At 34.8% G+C, this 18744-nt stretch overlaps 1 protein-coding gene across 1 annotated transcript in view; it reads right to left on the reverse strand.

Moving 5' to 3' along the window:
- KIF15 (kinesin family member 15) overlaps window positions 1-18744 on the reverse strand; it is a 36102-nt gene that overhangs the window by 10714 nt on the left and 6644 nt on the right. Inside the window, exons 5-24 of the mRNA XM_080578590.1 lie at window positions 18470-18507; window positions 17422-17519; window positions 16871-17050; window positions 15915-16124; window positions 15691-15816; window positions 14656-14778; window positions 13766-13889; window positions 12080-12171; window positions 11128-11337; window positions 9830-10007; window positions 9357-9498; window positions 6865-7006; window positions 6349-6543; window positions 5349-5456; window positions 4497-4602; window positions 3792-3957; window positions 2294-2444; window positions 1204-1289; window positions 690-765; window positions 354-440 (exon numbers count right to left, since the gene is read on the reverse strand). Coding sequence (XP_080434716.1) covers window positions 354-440; window positions 690-765; window positions 1204-1289; window positions 2294-2444; window positions 3792-3957; window positions 4497-4602; window positions 5349-5456; window positions 6349-6543; window positions 6865-7006; window positions 9357-9498; window positions 9830-10007; window positions 11128-11337; window positions 12080-12171; window positions 13766-13889; window positions 14656-14778; window positions 15691-15816; window positions 15915-16124; window positions 16871-17050; window positions 17422-17519; window positions 18470-18507 — 2638 coding nt within the window. The remainder of the gene's footprint in view (window positions 1-353; window positions 441-689; window positions 766-1203; window positions 1290-2293; window positions 2445-3791; window positions 3958-4496; window positions 4603-5348; window positions 5457-6348; window positions 6544-6864; window positions 7007-9356; window positions 9499-9829; window positions 10008-11127; window positions 11338-12079; window positions 12172-13765; window positions 13890-14655; window positions 14779-15690; window positions 15817-15914; window positions 16125-16870; window positions 17051-17421; window positions 17520-18469; window positions 18508-18744) is intronic.

The raw sequence follows: 18744 nt of genomic DNA on the forward strand, positions 1-18744 counted from the left end.
AAGAATCATTTGGACAACACTCTCAGACACATGGTCTGATTTTTTGGGTTGTCCTTTAGGGACCGAGGAGTTGGACTTGATGATCCTTGTGCATCCTTCCAACTCGGATATTTTATGATTCACTCTGTTTTCCTTCAGTTATCTTGTTTTCTCTGAATGCATACCAGTTTCCTATCATCTTGCAAACTCCACACCAGTAAATGGCAGGATTTATATTACCTAGATATACAGCTAGAATTGTTTAGAATCACAGAATTACCAAGTATCATAGAAAGGCTCTGGACTTTCAGCTCTACCACAGAGCATAGATTTACCTGCAAAACTGAGTATCAGTAACAGAAATAAGCCCAAACCTTATCTGCATCATTTGTCTTCTTCAAAGAAGCAATAATCTCTTCAGCAGCAGCCAGCTCCTGTTCCAATTTCTGCAGTTTTTCTTCCTAGAAGAAATAATAATTATGAAGGAGAGACTTAATTACTTTTGAAATATGATTTGTATAAGCTCAAAGACTTAAAAAAAAATTGAATGAACTAAGTTGTTTACTTTACCAGAAAAATTAAGCAGTAGCTTAGCAAAACAATCAGACTTGCTGGTAATCTACAGAACAGTCAGTTCACCAAAAAATTGCTATAAATGTACACAGATATCTATGAGCACATGACTTAGTCATTCAGTTCTGCTGTTGTACCTGCTGCTCACACCGTGTCACCATGTCAGAAGATGGTGTCTCCACCTGTGCTTTTTCAAGTACTTTCAAGAGCTCCCTGGAGAAAAGAAAAAAAGTATTTCTGGTGAGAAATATGACCAGAACATAAGAGAGCTTTTACAAGAATCAAGTCATGTAAGTTCATTCTTGTTTGCTCTTATTTTTTGAAGAGTTCTCTAACTATCTGCTTCTCATTGTTATATAAGACTAATAGTTTAGTTATTAGCTATACACTGTTACCAGTAGTGGAATTTTATCTTCAACATGAAGAACTATACTTGTAAGGAAATTAAACTTGCAGTGCAAATGTACAACTGAATAGAACAACACCTCACTTTAATATAGGTTGGATAGAACAAGAAGTCCATTATATCTCCATCCAGCTGGGGAAAAAAACACATCTACTAACAGGGTCAACTACCGAATACAAAACGTAGCATAGGACAAAACCAGTGAGGTTAGATAAAAATAAATGCCACAACTAAATAAAACTCACTTTGAATTGTTTTCTTTGTCTTCTTGTAATTGTAATGTTAGTTTTTGGTTATGTTCTTTTTCTGTTTCCAGGAGTTTCAATAGGTTCTAGAACATCAAAATATACACTGTTATAAGAAGCTACAATATAAGGCCTTTACAATAATTGAAGCCAAAATAAAACTCTAAACAGATCCTAAGGTGACTGAAAAAAAAAAAACACAAAACCTTAAATGGAAAAAGATATTTAGCTTTGTCCTGGAGAAATTACAACTAAAGTCTTATTTATATTAAGATATCAGCTCTTTTCACCTGCCATTGATGATTATTCCCTTTGGCTGCAATGTTCCTCAATATTCAAATCTTTAAAGGAAAAAATCAGGATTTTCCAATGTAGATTAATTGTGGGTGGAGAAGCTGTTTCAAATTCTAACCGGCAATTCAAGATCTTTGACTAACAGTAATTTAAAACAATGATTTTTCAATCTGTTAGTATTCCTTTAAACACTGAAAGGGAAATCAAACTTGCTGAGTAGGCAAACAGTATACACTGCAGAAAACTTGGGAATATCATTTGCAAAAGCCCTTGAGCAACCTTATTGCTGTTTTGCAGTCATTGCAGTCTGACAGGCTTTCAAGGACAGTATCAACTAAATTGCAGGACAACGATCCCCCACAAAAAGGCATAAAGAATTTTAACAGGATCACATGCACTATACAAAGCAGTTTATTTAAAAAAATCAAGATGGAATAAGCAAACTAATTTTAGTTAGCACTAAGATAGGAGATCAAGAGCATTTAGGTGTCAGGGTTCTTTCCTGAAGCAGTTTCTTATTCCTTTGCTAATTAACCCATTTTGCTCAAAATTTCCACTGCAATTTCTTCAGCCAAAAAAAAAACTGCTAGTAGACCATGCTGATTATTTCTTCTAGCCTGTATTTAAAAAAACTTGCACTAAATTTTAAAAGAAATCTGTTTTTATCTTCAAATGAGATCACTAGGAAACCTACTATCACTGTGGAACCTATTATCACTAATATAGCAGGAATTAAACAAACTGGCTATATGAGTAACTGTATAATAAAAAGTCTTTTAAAAGCTCTGATTCTTACACAAAGCTCAGTTTTCATAGCTTCAGTTTCTTGTCTTCTGTCCTCAAGTTGTTGCTTCAGCTGATCTGTCTCAAATTTTGCTACTTCTTGCACATTGTCATAGTCATCCTGAAGGCTTGCTTTTTCTTCAAGAATCTTCTCATGTTCTAACCTTTATTTAAAAATAAACAAAAACAAACCACAGTATCAATATCTTGTTTCCTTACAGAAATAACCCAATCAATTGTATTTACAATTTTCAGTGAATCCAGAGTTACTTTCAAGAAAAGTGACTATAACAATTTTTTCTTTTAAAACACCCAAACCCAAATTTATGAAAGGCACAGGAAATTTAAATGACACTAGCAGAGAACGCAGAGTACTCCTTTTGACCCCTAGAAATAATGTACTTCTTGCCAATTTCTATAGAAATTTCAGTCACTGTGACTTGATAATGGTGTTCAGCCATGTTTTTTATTTTTATCCAGCTGTTGGACAAAAAAAATCTCTGTAGCTATTAGAAAGTTACTGAGCACCTAATCTGCTTAGCTGATATGTGTTATTTATTCCATATAAAGCCTTTATATATTCTAAAAGGAAATAACCCAGACTTTCCCAAATTGTTATCCTTATTTCATTTGATCTTTCACAGAAGTGAAAAGCAAAGAAGGGTAAAAACTGCTAAACAGGTGTTCGGAATCATGTTATTAATGGAGAGCCTCTAGTAAGAATATTTACTGTACATCCTCCAAAGAAGTCAGTACTTTTGCTAACACAAGGCATCAAGGAGACCACAACACCGAATTTCAATTGCTGGTTCCCAGTCTCACAACACATCACTCAAAAAATGACTTCTGCCAAGACATTACCCATTCATTATAATGCAATAATGTAAGCTTTCTAGGCAAGAAAAAAAAAAGCCCTCCCCAAAGAAAAATAAACAAACAAACAAACAAAAACAACAAGAAACATCACAACTAAGTCACACTAACGATTAAAAACCTCACAGATTTCCAACTCCCAATAATATTGAATGTCAATTAATGCATACAACTGAGCAAGCTGTTCAGGCTTCAACAGACAGACTTCAGATTATTTTTATGGTTTCTTTCTGTTTGTATTTTCAGATCAGCATCATCCTGTCACCTGTTTCATGTGAACAGGCTGAGGAGTGATAGTTATTTTTAACACTAAGCTGGGAAAAAAAAATAAAGTATCATGCTTCTTTACTTAACTTTTGGAGATCAAAAAGCTTATAGGTTATCTCCTACTTAATGGGAAAATACTACAAACAAACCAAAATCAAGGAAGCTTCATTTAAATATCTTTCTGCTAGTTTCGCCATGTTTCACCTCTGAAAAGAATTGAGCAAAGAAATAAATAAGGAAAGAACATAAGCACACAATAACAACCTTAAATAGGAGATGCAAAGTGCAAGTTTGAAGGCAGAAAAGAAGAACTAAATCAGAGGATGCATTCAGAAGAAAGGTTAAGACATTTTACCAAACTGCCAACATACCTGACGCTGTCCAGCTGAAACTGTACATCCATATGTCTGCTAGAAAGCTGACTCATTTCCTTTTCTTGCTTTTCCTTAAAGGCATTATATTCCAGTTTTACAGCAGACAGCTCCTTGTCTGCAGACTGCAGGACGATGCGTAAGTCATGGACTTCACTTTTTAATACTATTGAAAAACAAAATATTTTTCATGTTATTGATTTGTAAAACTGCTAGATACAGGACATGTAACAGTACGGGACATCCTGGGAAAGTCTTACAAACCCTTACACACTTTCAGTGGAATTAACTTCGAAGGTCACAGACAAGGATTTACTACTCAAAGTCAGTAAAAACATTGACTTTGAAATGAAGTGTGTGGACAAAATCAAAAACATTCTAGAAGGTATCATCAAAAATGACTGCATTTACATACACCGACAGAGAATTCCCCTTTATTTTTAGCTAATGTTTTCTTTTTAAAATACTGTGTCCTGTATTCTATTCATATCAGAGTCAAGAGAGAACAATTATCAATATTGTATAGTGTGCAAGACTGGGCAGAGAAAAAACTGTTCTGCAAGTATTATAGTTTTATTTTAAATCAAACCCGTGCAACATTTAACATCTTAAACCCAAATAGTTACTCAGCATGTACTATTGTTGACTCATAAAATTAAGACACCTCAAAACTTCACATGGGATTTCAGTATTGCATAGACTTACTATCAGCCTTGCTTTGAGCATCTTGGAATTGTTTTTCAAGCAATTTTATCTGCTCGAGTAGCTCCTGGCGCTCTTTACTCCAGTCATTCCTTTCAGATGAAAGAAGCTGGAGGAGAGAAGTAAAAATTGTAAATGGAAGGAAACATAGGGGGTTAAGTCACAGAGCTATAACGATAATGTTTAAGAATAGTTCATTAGCTGATCCTAACACTTGATGTAGGTGAATCTGAAATCCACAGAAGTCCAAGAAAACATACTTCAACACAACTGAAGAAGTTACCTTATGTAAAGTGAAAAAATCATTTAAAAGCAACCACAACTTGAAAGATGAAACCTACCCTAAAACAGATCTAACAGAAATGGCACTGATAGAGGAAGAGAACAAGCCTTACTCTTCCTTTTCTATGTTAAATCAAAAAATGTTTAAGACTTGTAAATATTTTATGTATTAATGACTTTTCAGTTCAGTTCCAATTGAGGCAAGCAATATAATCATGTGTTCTTACATTTAAAATTTCCTTTTGTGACTATTCCTGTTTCTCCAGAAATCATGAAGTTGGCCAAAAGCAAGCACGGGCACCTTGAATGTTCATTTACTTATGTTTTAGTTTATGATCAAGCAGGCTCAGAATCACAACTTATTCATTTATTATTTTTAAACTGCAATGCTATTTTAATTTAAGTCCCTGTCTTTCTGCATAGTCCTGAGCTACGATTCTAGTAAATTTTTCAAAAGTCAAAATTCTTGTAACACTTCTGACCTCACTTAGTGACACAGTAGTTCAAGTGCAGTAGATAGCACCTTGCCATAGCGACACTCAAATATAAGCCTACATTACATTCTCCTCTCACCTCCTGTATTTGTGCAGAATGATGCTCCAGTTTATTAATTTGCTGCTGGAGTTTCATATTCTTGCTTTCCTCTTCATCCAGCTTTGTCTGCATTGTGCTCAGTTGCTCCTGTGACACAACAGACACCCAAAATTAGAACACTCATCTTCCAGTTACTCTCACATGCCATATGGCAGTCTGTGCATATTAAAAAAAAAAAGTTGACATTTATTTTTAAATGACCTAAACCAACATAAAGCAGAACATTCAAAAATAGACTGGTAACCTCAGTAGCTGATTTCTCCTATTGCCAACTAAACTGCTAGAACACAGGGAAATCCATCAGAGAATAATACACTGAATCCTATGAGCTCTTATATGTGTGCTTAATTTTCAGACATGCATCTGTCTTACAGATATAAGACTTGAAAACAAAGTTACTAAACATCAACACTGAATAAATTCCTTAAAAGAATTTTGTCTGTTTTACAAGGTGTGGGGTTTTTGGGTTTGGTTTTTAATATCTGCACTGACCTTAGCTCCAGTTCTAGAGAGTAGTTCAGATAACATTGTAGCACTCTACGTCAAAAGACCCTCCCTCTGCTTTAGGAAAGATACAAGACAATGGCGATATTTGGCAGGTTTCTTAAAATAATGCACTATTCTATACCACGCTTGGGTATTGTTCCAAATGTTGCTGTCACCACAGAACCATCAGGAAGTTTCCTTATAAACAAGTTATCAGGCTAGAATAGTAAAAGTTTAAGTGTCCTGTATATCTCAAACTACAGTTTAAAAAGTAAATAGCTATTATACAGACAAAATGCATAGCAAGTTTCAGCTCCATATACAATTAAGACATACAACATATAATTAGAGAGCTTTTTAGCAATGGCTCAAGTATTTGTATGCATCAGTTTTCCATGCACGTTGCAATATACTTGGCAGGAGCTACTTTTATGTCCAACTTGCTTTATAATAAAGTTATACACACGCTTCAGTTTTTATTCAGAACGTTCACCTGTGCTGCTTTGAGCTCCTCTGCAATGGCCTCATATGCTTGTTCATTCATCTCTGGGGGAACTGGCTCTTTAAAAATGTCATCCATCTCTTCAGAACACTGGAAATCTTCAGAGTGATAATCTGAAATCTCTGGGCTTATTCGTGGCACTAGACGAGATCTTAGCTGGTAAGCTTTTGTTGGAGTTGTTATGTTCTGTTACAAAGATTACAAAGCAGTCTTTATTTTAACCGCAAAAAGGAATTAGACTTTATCTAGTATTGTATTTCACAGTTCTATAGGCAGAATAATGAAATAAAATGCTCGAAGGCCGTTAGTTTTAAACCACTACACTTTCAGATTTGTCATCTGATTACAATAGCAGTCATTTAGGAAATACTTCAAAACACAAAAGCAGCATTCCTCGTTTACTACACAAAAGTTACAGTAGCAAGGCTAAGGGATCACAGAAATGAAGGCCGATGCTCTCACGCAACTTGGAGTAAGTACATGTGTTTTTTAAACTTATTTTCATACCTTAAGAGTTTCTCTATGTAGCTTATGCAACTGAGAGACTTCTCGGCGCTTGTGTGCTTTAGTTGCCTCCAAAATGTTCTCAAGATGTTGGTTTGCTTTCCGAAGGGATTGAAGTTCTGATTCCAGTTCCATATGCTTTTTCCTGTTCAGGAAGTATTTTAATACTGTGAAAAACTCTCCATCAGTATGAACAAGCTGTAGCACTGCCAACGAGCATCATACTGAACAGCTGAACTCTTGGCCAAACACTGAAATACATTATTTTGAGAAAAAAGCCACCACTGCTACATTAAAAAGTTTAAAAAACAAAAAATAAGCTAAGAAGCTTATTTGTGCTTGCGTAATGAAAAAAGCAGATGGATAACTAAATAAGTAAGAAAAAATCCATTACATGGTAGAAAATAAGCTGAGATCTCTGCAATTCCTTTTATGAGAAAGTGATATCACCCATACCAATATGGCTTTAAGCTTTAGAAATGTTATCCAGTTATACGAGAAGTCTGAACTGGTACTTGCCAGGATTAAAGAAAATCCTTTAAAGATTTTTTTTTCCCCTTCTCTGGAAATGCTGCTCTTTTAAGATTATTTTGCCTTATAGGAGTACTTTAACTGAAATCCAACAGTTGAGTAGAAATTTAGGAATAATTTCCATTAGGCATTTTGCAGAGCTACATGCTGTTACTGTGACCATGGACCTTACTGACCTAATTGTAAGGTCAAAGTGTACAAAGGAAATATGCTATTTCATCTTTTGGCAGTTTAATGTTATTATTTGCCTCACGATTTTAGCACCTGCAACAAAACATACGGAACAGAGTAAAACTCTAGTTCTGACTGCTAAGTCGCAGCAGAAAAATTAGCAGGGATTTTGTGAAATTGTTCTGTTTTGTTCTACTTATTCAGTTACAGCACACAGTTATCACTTGCATGCAAAATTAAGCATCCAGTTACTGTGAAACTGGAATCAAGTTTAATATTTAGTGAAATCCAGAAGCGAACCCAGTGTGAATCTAAAGGATCAAAAGCACCTTCCTGTTTGATTGCATTCCACTAAGACAAATGCTAATAACTGATAACAAAAATTGCATACATACTATAAAGAAAGCAATACATGCATAAATACATTGCATGGACAGGAAAATTATATATTTAGATATGAATAAACCTTTCTAACCGATGATACAGGACAACAGATATATTGCTGAATTGGTAGACTCAGTAGATCATAACAGCATGACTTATAAATATAAGATTTACCATACTCAAATCTAAGAATAAAAACAGATTCGTACAGTTGTCTGAATACATAAAAAGGACATTACAAAGTTACTTTGTCAAAAAAAATGGTGAGGCAGAAATCAAAATGTTGCTTTGGACCCAATGCTTCTAGAATTAAACTCTAGATTCACTGAAACCAATAAAAACGTTATGTACAAGCTAAAAAATAAAGATAACAAAAGAGCATCAGGTCCCTTTAGCCTTCCAGATTAATATTGCATTCTTTGAAAATGCAATTATTTTTCTTGTATCTTCAGTCACAGGACCTGAATTTTTCAGTAATGGGGTTTATCAAGTTAAACCATGCAATATCCACTGGCATGTGAATGTAATATTATTATTACTAATAATAAAAACCTTGAAGGTACTATTCAGGGCCTTTTACATTATCTTCTGCTGGCCTCAAGCACTGACAGTAAACTTTTTAACTATGTTAGTAAGGCCTAAGTAGACCCGTATCTCATGTGTAGATGTCAAAGCAAGTGGACATTAAATGAGCTATTGACACTAAGCCTTTGCTCTCGTCTGAATTAAATCTTTGTTCCAATAACAAGTCTCAGGACGCTGGTATTATCACCTTCTTAAAAATCTTTGAAGTGGAGACAGAAATTAACAGGTTAGCCCAAATTTTCTGGAATGCTTGGATTCTACATTTATAGTGACTCCAGCTTGTAATCTTAAAAAGTTATATTAAAGTCTTGTAGCACTAAAAAAAAACCAACAAACAAAACAAACAAACAAACCTCCCCTCTCCTGCCCCAGAAAATACATCAACTACTAGTTCCTGTTGTTTCCATCTGTAGCAATTCAGTTACTGAAAATATTTGCTAGACATTGCTGACTAAGCCAAACTCTTCCTGATACAGGAAGCAAGTGACTTAGGTGATTTCCAGGGCATGTGCAACTCCTGCATGCTGTGAATCATCATTTTGCATCTTAGGATCAAGAAGAGTTTTTGAAAAGACAGAGAAGTTTGAAGGAACATCTGCACTGTTGCTGATTGCTTCACAGGTGTTTACTACTTTGGGAGTAATCAAGTTGACAAGTTGAACTGGAACAGATTCTGCAAGCATGCCCTGTTTTTCATAAACTGTCCCTCTTATACGCAAAGAACGTACTTTGACTGTATATTCAGGATCTGAATTGAACTTTTAAAGATCAATACCAGTAATTAGACATTTAACCGAACACATTTCTATACTGTTTTGTCTCACTTGGTTAGCTCTTTAAATTCTTCATATTCTTGTTTTGAACTTGCCAGTTCGCTTTGAGTTTGTAGCAGGCGTGCTTTCAGCTTTTCAACAGATGCCAGTGAGTTGCCTTCCATTGATATGGTGGTAGAATGTAAATGCTGACCTACAGAACAAACATACAGATGATGAAATCATAGAAAAGCTCAAATACCTTAAGTTTTATCAAAATGAAAACATTTTTAGGCTTTTGACCAACATAGTAGTAGAGATGGAAAATGAATAAAATGAACAAGAGATGGAAAATGAATAAAATGAACTAGAGATGGAAAATGAATAAAATGAACTAAACCTGTTTTATCAAAGTCTTCAAGTATCACTTTGAGGAAAGCAAAAAAAAAAAAACCAAAAAAACATGAAGACATCTTCAACCCTACTTTGCACAAAACAGAAATACAGTAAGCCTATTTAGCTCAAACATATTAGCATATTTTTACCTCCAGTTGTTTTCTCTGTGGCTGAAGCTTGCAAAAAAGCTTTTTCTAGTTCTGCAATGGTCTGAGCATCAATTTCCTGTGCCTTTTTTACTGACTGTAAAGAACGAAGTCTTTTATTTTCCTCTCTGAGGTTATGATTCTCCATGGTGTACTTTGCAATTCGTGGGTGTTGTTCCATCTGTGATAAGCAGTATTTTTTTCAACAGTTTTTATTTTACAGACAACATTATGCACATCTAGCTGCTGCTCTACTATCTTTAATGAGCCTTGAGTTGTAATGGAAAAGGGAAAAAAAGGTATTCCCTAGAGTGGTTTTATCTTCCCAAATGTTTTCTATTTATTTTCTTACTCCCTTGGAATCTGCCCTCAAAGAATACAGTGGGTTTATATTTTCTTTGTTTATTCTTTTACTGGTAATAAAACAGCAGAAGCTCTCCTGGCTGCACTCAACATCCCTTTTCAATTTCAACTTTGAGCTTCGGCTTTCTTAACACTATTCCTACATGCTCTATTAATGCTTCTGTAGTCTTTTAACGCCTGACCTGACTTCTGTACTACTTCCCCCTCCCCCCCTTCACTTTGGAGGCCAGTTATAAGATTCAGATTGATTCAAGCTGGTCTTCATATACAACTGTTACCCCTTTCCTTAAGTATAAAGAAGTTCTTGTGCTTGGAAGAAATTGTTTTTGAAGAACTGCCTTCTCTCCTGAGCTTCTCTATTCTTCAGAGCTGCCTCACAAACGATACCACCTACCCTATCCTATCCCAGTCCCTGAAAAACCTGAAGCCTATACATGAAATATGTACTTTGCTATTTGCCTTCCTCAAACAGCTCCAGGGTAGTATCACCTCTCGTTGGCCCATCTAACATCTGTTTGTTACCCCTCAGAAACCTCCTGTATTCTTTGCATCCTGCTGTCTTGCCCTTTCAGCAGATGCCATGGAGATAAGTGTCCCATGAAGATGAGTATTTGTGACTTTACTGAGCTCCTTAAAGGAAGCTTGAACCCCTACCTAACCCCAACCAGGTTGCCTGTAGCATACTCCCACCGTAACACCATCCTTACTAGCCTCTCTTATGAAAACTCATAAGCTCTCAACCTACCTGCTTCCCCTTCCAAAGGGGAGCTCTATGCATTTGAGATGCTTCTTTATGCAAAGGAGCAAAATTTTACATCCTATTTTCTCCTGCCTTTCTTTCCCAAAGAACTTGAATCCACCCATCCAAGGACTCCGTCATATGAGCTAGTTTAACAAAACAAAATTGTTCTAGAAAGGAAAATAAACAGAAGACTTGCCTGTTCTCTGAGCATCTGCAATTCCTCCCTCAATTCACTGAGGAGATCATCTTGCTCTTTTGGCAATAAACTTCCACCAGCTTCTTTATGCAATCTCTCCAAGCGAACAATATGGTCTTCACGGAATTTGACTATCATTTTATTGGACTGAATAAATTTCTCCTTCTTGGCACACAGGTCTTCTAGTTGAGCAATTTTTTCTAATAAATTCTTAGGAAGCACGTATATAGATTAATGGCAAAGTGACAATTGCACTAAATGAATTTGAAGCGTACATATCACATACATATATTGACACAAATCATGCAAAACTCAGTTCAGAATAGTTTCTGTAAATACACAGACTAACATTCATTTGGAGCAGATCTGTAGAGAACAGATCATACTAAAAACTCAAATTCCACGCTATATTTATTGCAAAAATTTCACATAGAACAAGCTCCAGTATGATCCCATGGACTAAACGTTCACAGACAGTGAAGCACATCAGGCGCACCCCTAGAATGTCTCTTTCAGTTCAGTTTCTTCCGGAAAAAATAAATATTAATGATCCAGCACTGCACTATGAAATTAACAAAAGCACAGAAAAATGCAGATGACAGAGGTTTGCCTCAGAAAACACACTGTTGACCCAAACACTCAGATTTACCTAATATTAAGTGATAGATGTTTGTTGTTCTGTTCAAAATTTTCATTAAAAAAATCCAACCAACCAACCCACCCTTTAAGACTAAACATACTATGAAAGCTAGCCTATGGAATGAATTTGAGGTGAAAGACTTTATTTTAAGTGTCACTTGACCAGTTTCCTTGTTACCAAACCTTATTGTCTTTGGACAGAGTTTTTATTCAAGAACTGAGAAAACAAACACGGAGTCAATTTCAGTATGCTCACTTGTCCCCCATCAGAGAGTACACAGAATGAACATAGAAATAATTATTGCTTTCTTACCTTCTTCTCACCTTCCGATTTCTCCCAGAACAGCATTGCTTCAATAAAGTTATTCAAGTAATTTATGCTATTTTTCCCCTTTTCAATAACACCTGTAGGGTAAGTCAAAGAACCAAATGCCAAATTTATTAAAATACCAGTTAACCAGGTTTTCCTACACATATAACGTGACAATTGTGTAAAGAAAATTTCAGTAAATTCTTTGAATAATGTAATTCCTCTACAAACATCATGTCCATACCCACAGTAAAGAAGTCTAGACTATAGTTCTTAGCCACCCCCAAGTGCTGGTAAAGAATGGAATCAACATACATAATCGTATAATTAACAAAATTTTTCAAGCATTAAACAACTTTACAATGAACTTATTAAAATAAAAGAATCAGTTTGTTCTGCTGGGTGTATCTAATAAAATTCAAAACCTCTCTGAAATTAATTTGATGGACATTACTGGCAATATTAGTCCACTTTTAATATGTGCAAGCTGTAATAACTGTTTTATAAGAAGGAAATTCAGAAAAATGAATGTGAATTAAGTGGATAATTAGTGACTTAAACTGGAAGGAAAGTATTCGCACAAGAATTTAAAAAACAGGCTTAACTCATCCATTTAGAAATTGAAAATAGCTTTCCTTGCCTCATCCAGGCAAGCCCAATTATTTGTAAGTACTAATCACCATAGTATCTAGGTATAAAATAACTACCCTATAGTCAATTAATAGACTAAAAAATGCCATTATGTTTTTAAAGCCCCCACTAAGCAGATTTTATATTTTTGTGTGATCAAATATTACAAATATCACAATTTATTTGTATAGACTAAACAAATCTTCTATAATATTAGGTTCTGCATATGAACAGAGGACCAACCTCTCTTCAGCACTGAAGCATTATCACTTGCTTTCCTTCAGAACTCTATCAAGTTTAACGACAGTTTTGAGCCCTCTGTCAGTATTCTGGGAGTGACACAGATTCACTGTCCCACAAAATCACTGACTTATTTTTACTGTGTAAATGTGCATAAACCCAGAGCAGTTACCTTTCCTTAGGAAAACTCAACCACAGATGCTTCATGTTAGACAAGTCTTTCTAACTTTTAGAGTAACTTTTGAAACTGTATGTATTTCTTGACAGGGTCAGAAAATAAGTGACTCAGGAACACGCTAAGAGTTACAAGACCAAGTTTACTACCTTGTAATCAAACAGTATACGGTAGCATTATTTCAGTGAGAAGAGATATATAAGTATTACACAGCTATGCTATGATCTGTATCGCACCTTCCTGAAGGGGCAAAAGAATAGGGGAGAAAGTCCGGTCCTGAGATAAAAAAGAATGCTGATTCATTTGATGGGCATCATTAGTACCTTAGTGCCACCCCCCCCCCCCCCCCCAAATATACAAGTAAACTTTTGGTTATCGAAAATACTGGGCAGCATACCTCTTACAAAACGGAAAAATTAATTTCGGTATTATATAAATAGAAACACATCCCAGTACTCGAACACCACACGAAAAACTTCTGCAAAATACTGGATATAAATACAGGCAAAATGATCTATAAGACACATGCAGTCTCTATAGGTCAGTTCCTACATTAACAGTAATTGTTGAGAAACTTCATGAATTACGCAAAGTTCCAACACACTTAGCTAAAAAAGAAGTTCTCCCCCCACCCAAACTTGTACCTTGTGCTACAGAGATATCACGCATAGATGGTACTGATGTAAGTTGTGCAAGCTGCTCTTTCAGCTTCTTGACCTCAGCTTGTAGCTGATTCACATTTCCTTGTGTGTCTTCATTTACCACAGCCTTTCGTAAATATTTAAGGGAAAATTAGGAAGTACAAATGAGAACTGTATTTTAACGCATAGGATAAGAGAAAACTCAAAGACTGCAAAGCAATAAAACTTTCTGTCTTTGGAAAGGAAGAATTCATGGGTAAATGTTCAATTTACTGAGCAGCCAGTAAGTTACACTTTTGCTAAAAATAATGATTAAGAAATTTATTTTTTCTGGACAGTTTGCTTTGGATTAACGTATAATGCTTAGCTTTGCTGTTCAAAATGAAGGCGGTAGTTTCTAGCTTGATGTTTCACTTTCAAAAATTCATTCAAATTCACTGTTTCACTTTCAAAATTCGTTCAAATTCACTTTTCACTTTCAAAATTCACTCATGAGAAATTTTTATAAAGATATTAGCATATATAGAAACTAGATGCACTGAAATACCACTGAATATAAGTGTCATGTCAACATTAATTTTTAGTAGATTTACTTCCATTTTACATTTTCTAATGAAGTGCTCAGAGAACAAGCAAAGAAAAACACTATCAGCCATTATCAAGCCTCCAACAGTCGTAGTATATTCACAATCAAAAGCAAACAAGTCTTTTTCAAAAATAATTTGTCAAAAATACTAAGTTTGCTTTCCTGAGTATTTTAAAATGTTGTATTCCTTTCAATTAGTGATAGCACAAGATTGTTTCAATGAAGCTATCCCTGTTTGTAGATATGTCATTTAAATGACAAAAAACGCATTTGCTTCAATCATAAAGACACTGAGTAACTCATATACCTTGTTTTTAATCAACTTTGCTCGCTGAGCAAAATTAAGAGTGGACAGTGTTTCACCAAAACATCTGGATCCAGGATGGACGTTGGCAATTATACATGTTTTTGCATTACCACCAAGAGAATCCTGTTTAAAAAAGCAAAACACAACAGAAGATAGCTTTATCAGTAGGTTTTTGGCTATAGCAGGCAGCCTAGCACCGCAAAATAGCCCACAAGCCTCAACACTATTCTTTCTCTAGTAAAGATGGTCCTGTTTATGGACTTCTTTGTACTACAATCACCTTGAAAAAACAACAACTTAAGAAATTAACAACTCATACAGTTACAATTCTCTTCAAATTTCTATGCATTTTGTGTTGCATTGGAAAAAATATAATTCTGCAGAGGTTAATGCTTTTAAGATGTACATAAAACAGATGGAATGGTTGGGAAATTTTGCTGTAATTTCAATAACACTGCATTGTAAGCAACATAAGTATTATGTACAAGTACAATCTTATAATACAAAAAGTCATTACAGTTGTTAATAGTAATTGTTCACAGAATTCTGGTGAATGCTAGCATCTAATAGAGAAGTCCTTAAACGCTTCTATTTTATTTTCTGTTCATCTTGAGAAGAACCCATGAACTCTCACGTAGGAAACAGTAGATTTGTCTAATTCTTAATTCTTACTAACCATTAGCACCCATCAGCTAATTCTGGGAATCCAGAACACATCTCAAATGTCACACCATAATAGTCTTTCCCAAATTATAAGGAAGAAAACATATGCTTCTTCATTAACACTTGAAAATATAAAAATGAACAGAAACAAAGAAATTTCTTGTCTTCAATTAACAGCAGTAAAGCAACTAAATGTTCAAGTAAAAAGCTATTTTTCAAGCTTTCCTCCATCTGCCTGATATTAACACAGGCTTTTTTTTCCATGTACCTGAGTTCAGCTTTTTTTTTAAAAAAAAAAAAAAAACTTTTAAGAAAGCAAATGCTGTTTTTACTGGCCCAATCAGCATATAAATTCCAGAGTCTATATATTACCCGTAGCAGAAAAGTGAGCTTGGAATCCCGGTAACAGATGTGTCTCTGCTTTCCATTACCTACATCAACAAGCGCTGTGATTACTTGGCCCAGGCAACTTAGTGATCGATTTATGTTACCTGCTTCCTAGAACAGAGAAGGGAATAGAAATGAGCAGACCTGGTGGATGGGACAGGGCAATACATCCGAAAGGAGAAAGATGCCACAGATGTTATAGAACTAACCTTCAGTCTCAGTCCTTCTGTATGGGTGTCTTTTTGTCTCTCAGACCCTGCCAAGTCCACCAGGTTGAGCAGGGAAGACCGAATGTTAACAACCTCATTGTTTTTCTCCATGGATTCTACTGTGATAGTGAAAACTGCATGTGATCTTGAGGATTCTCTGTTCATTGAGGTTGATGCTACACGACGGTTTCTCCAGCCCATAGTTAATACCTAAGCATGAAAAAGATATTAAACAATATAAAGTACTTCCAGCAGCACCCAATAATCCCGGTCTTTACTTACAGATGAAATAAACAATAACAAACATATTTCGGTGCAACAGTTTTTGAAAATCTCAAGGACAAGGACTTTTTTTCCAATATTTTATGTAATATATCAGATAGAAATAATATTTATATAGGTATATCTTATATAGAGATAAAGATTTGGGGCAGGGACCGGATTATATAGATAGATAGTCAAGCTTAATAAAAATACTAATTAAAATTTTAATTTCTTTCCTTCAAGAGTGCCATTGCCATTTGAGAATATAACATATCCCATGCTGGTATATGCTAGCAGTACAAAGGAAAAAAGTATTTATCATCACAAGAGTACTATGTTTCATTCTTGCAGAAATTAACCTGACAATTTCTGGAACACACATGCCTCCTAATTAGCACAAGATGTAATTTTCTGTTGCTATTTGAGAGGTGTGTAAGATGAGCATTAGGGAAAGATTACTGTGATTGCAATTCATATGTTCCAAATTCTAGAATTGCATGATTTCTTACATGCGTTGGATAGTCAAGAAACATCACCTAGAAACAGATTTTTTCCACTATTTTGGAGGATGGAGTTGGGGGAAGAGGGTGTCAAAGACACTATGCATAAAAAAGTGCTTTAATCAAAGAAGAATATTTACCAAATAGGCATTATGACAAACAGCCCAAACATTAAAAAAATAGCAAAAATACCTGGTATGCTTCAGCAGCAGATGACAACACCTGTTCAACAGCACCATCAACAAAGACCCCCTTCTTGATGTGTTCTCTAAGGAACAGCCCAGCTGAAGCAGAATCTAGCAAGTCAAAAATCTGTTCATTGTAGATTTCAATAAACGAACATTTGCAGAGAAAACTCTTTCCATTGCCAGCCTGAAAAACACAATAATTTATACTATAAACACACTGGTTTTTATTAAGCGGCTGTGAGTTTATTTTTCATACATATAAAGCTTTAAGCTTGTATATTTTCAACATACTATGTATTTCTGATGCCTGATATTCAGATGACAATCATCATTCAGAAACCTAGATGCACTTTCAGACTCAAAATATAAGCATGCTTGTGTCTGAAGAAAGAGTACATGAACTTGGTAGACGCAATTTCTGATTAATAAAATTGATGCAAGACAGCTGTAATCCTAGACACGTAACTGCTACACACTATGCTCACCAGTCTTAGCTAACCTTTAATGTGAGACATTATTTTCATTACATTAATAAGTATAAATAAATAAATGTACCTTTTCTTTTTCACGTTCAATTAGAAAAAATAAGTATTCGAAGCTCCGTGGAATTACACCTCTCAGACTGTGAGTGAAATTATCAGAATCAGATGGTCCTAAAGAGATTTTTAAATTAAAAAAAGTTTTAGTTAGTATGACTCGAGAGCAATAGTTGGTCTTTTCAAGGTGTCCTTATAAAAGGCTTAGGCAAGTTTTAGTCAGTTTATGGCAAAACCACAGAAGAAACTCAACAAAATCAGCTTTCAAGATCTAAAACTATATCCTGTAATCCAATCTAAATGAAATCTAAATGATGCCTGTGGATGGTTATTTTATCTGTCCATAGGGTTACCTAAATCTAAAATAGTATAAACAACATGAACATCCATGTAAAACATACATAGGTGTACAGATATGCCAATACAGCTACCTTAAGCCTGCTTTGAAAAAACAGAAAGATGGAGTGGTTCTGCCTCCGCCTCCATGTTCATTTAATTTCTATGCAGTCTTCTAAAATATGTCAGCCATTTTGGTTATTTCCTTATCTTTCTGATGTCAAGTACAATATTAATGCATTTAAAATTACTACTGTATGAAGAACAAAAATACAAGGGGCTCCATATACAGAAGGACCTTAAATTCCTAGCTGGATAGGAATCAATTATTTTGAAAATGTCACCATTATTTTTAATGTAGAAGTCTGTTACATACTGAAATATTTTTCTACACACACAGAACACATCACCCGAACAGGGAAACGAGCAGATCTACTCATTTATGAGACAATTTATTTAAAATGTTTGATTTCATTGAAAAGTTTTCTTTCCTGTTAAAAACAGAAAAAATATACATCCTCAAAAAGATGGAGGAGAGTACCTGTACTTCACTATTTTGATATAAAGAAAGAGTAACTGCACTGAGCACTACACCATTTCTTAAGCCTTAAGGATACCAGCAGAAAGACAAAAATCTAAACCGTTCCTGGCATTTGAGCAAGAAAACATTTCAACTCAAGACAAAAAATATCATGAAACCACTGAAAGATAAAGCTGTCTCATGCACTTACCCATCATAGTAAAAGTTTTTCCTGATCCAGTCTGGCCACTAAAAATAAAAAATAAAAATTCAGATAAAGCTTTATTCCAGCTCTGAACTTTTCATTAATCTGTAGCTTCGAAGGAAAAACATCAGTTTCAAATGAAAGAAATATTTTCTTTTAAACAGAAGATAAAATAAAGACAGAGGAAAGCTGAACATGTCTAAGCTAAAAAAAAACAGAAAATCTGTTAGATAAATCACCTTTTGTTACCCCCATCCATTTTCTTCCTTATTTCTTTTGGA

The sequence above is a fragment of the Anser brachyrhynchus genome (genome assembly GCF_964034855.1).
Source record: "Anser brachyrhynchus genome assembly, chromosome: 2".
In the NCBI taxonomy this organism is placed as follows: Eukaryota; Metazoa; Chordata; class Aves; order Anseriformes; family Anatidae; genus Anser; species Anser brachyrhynchus.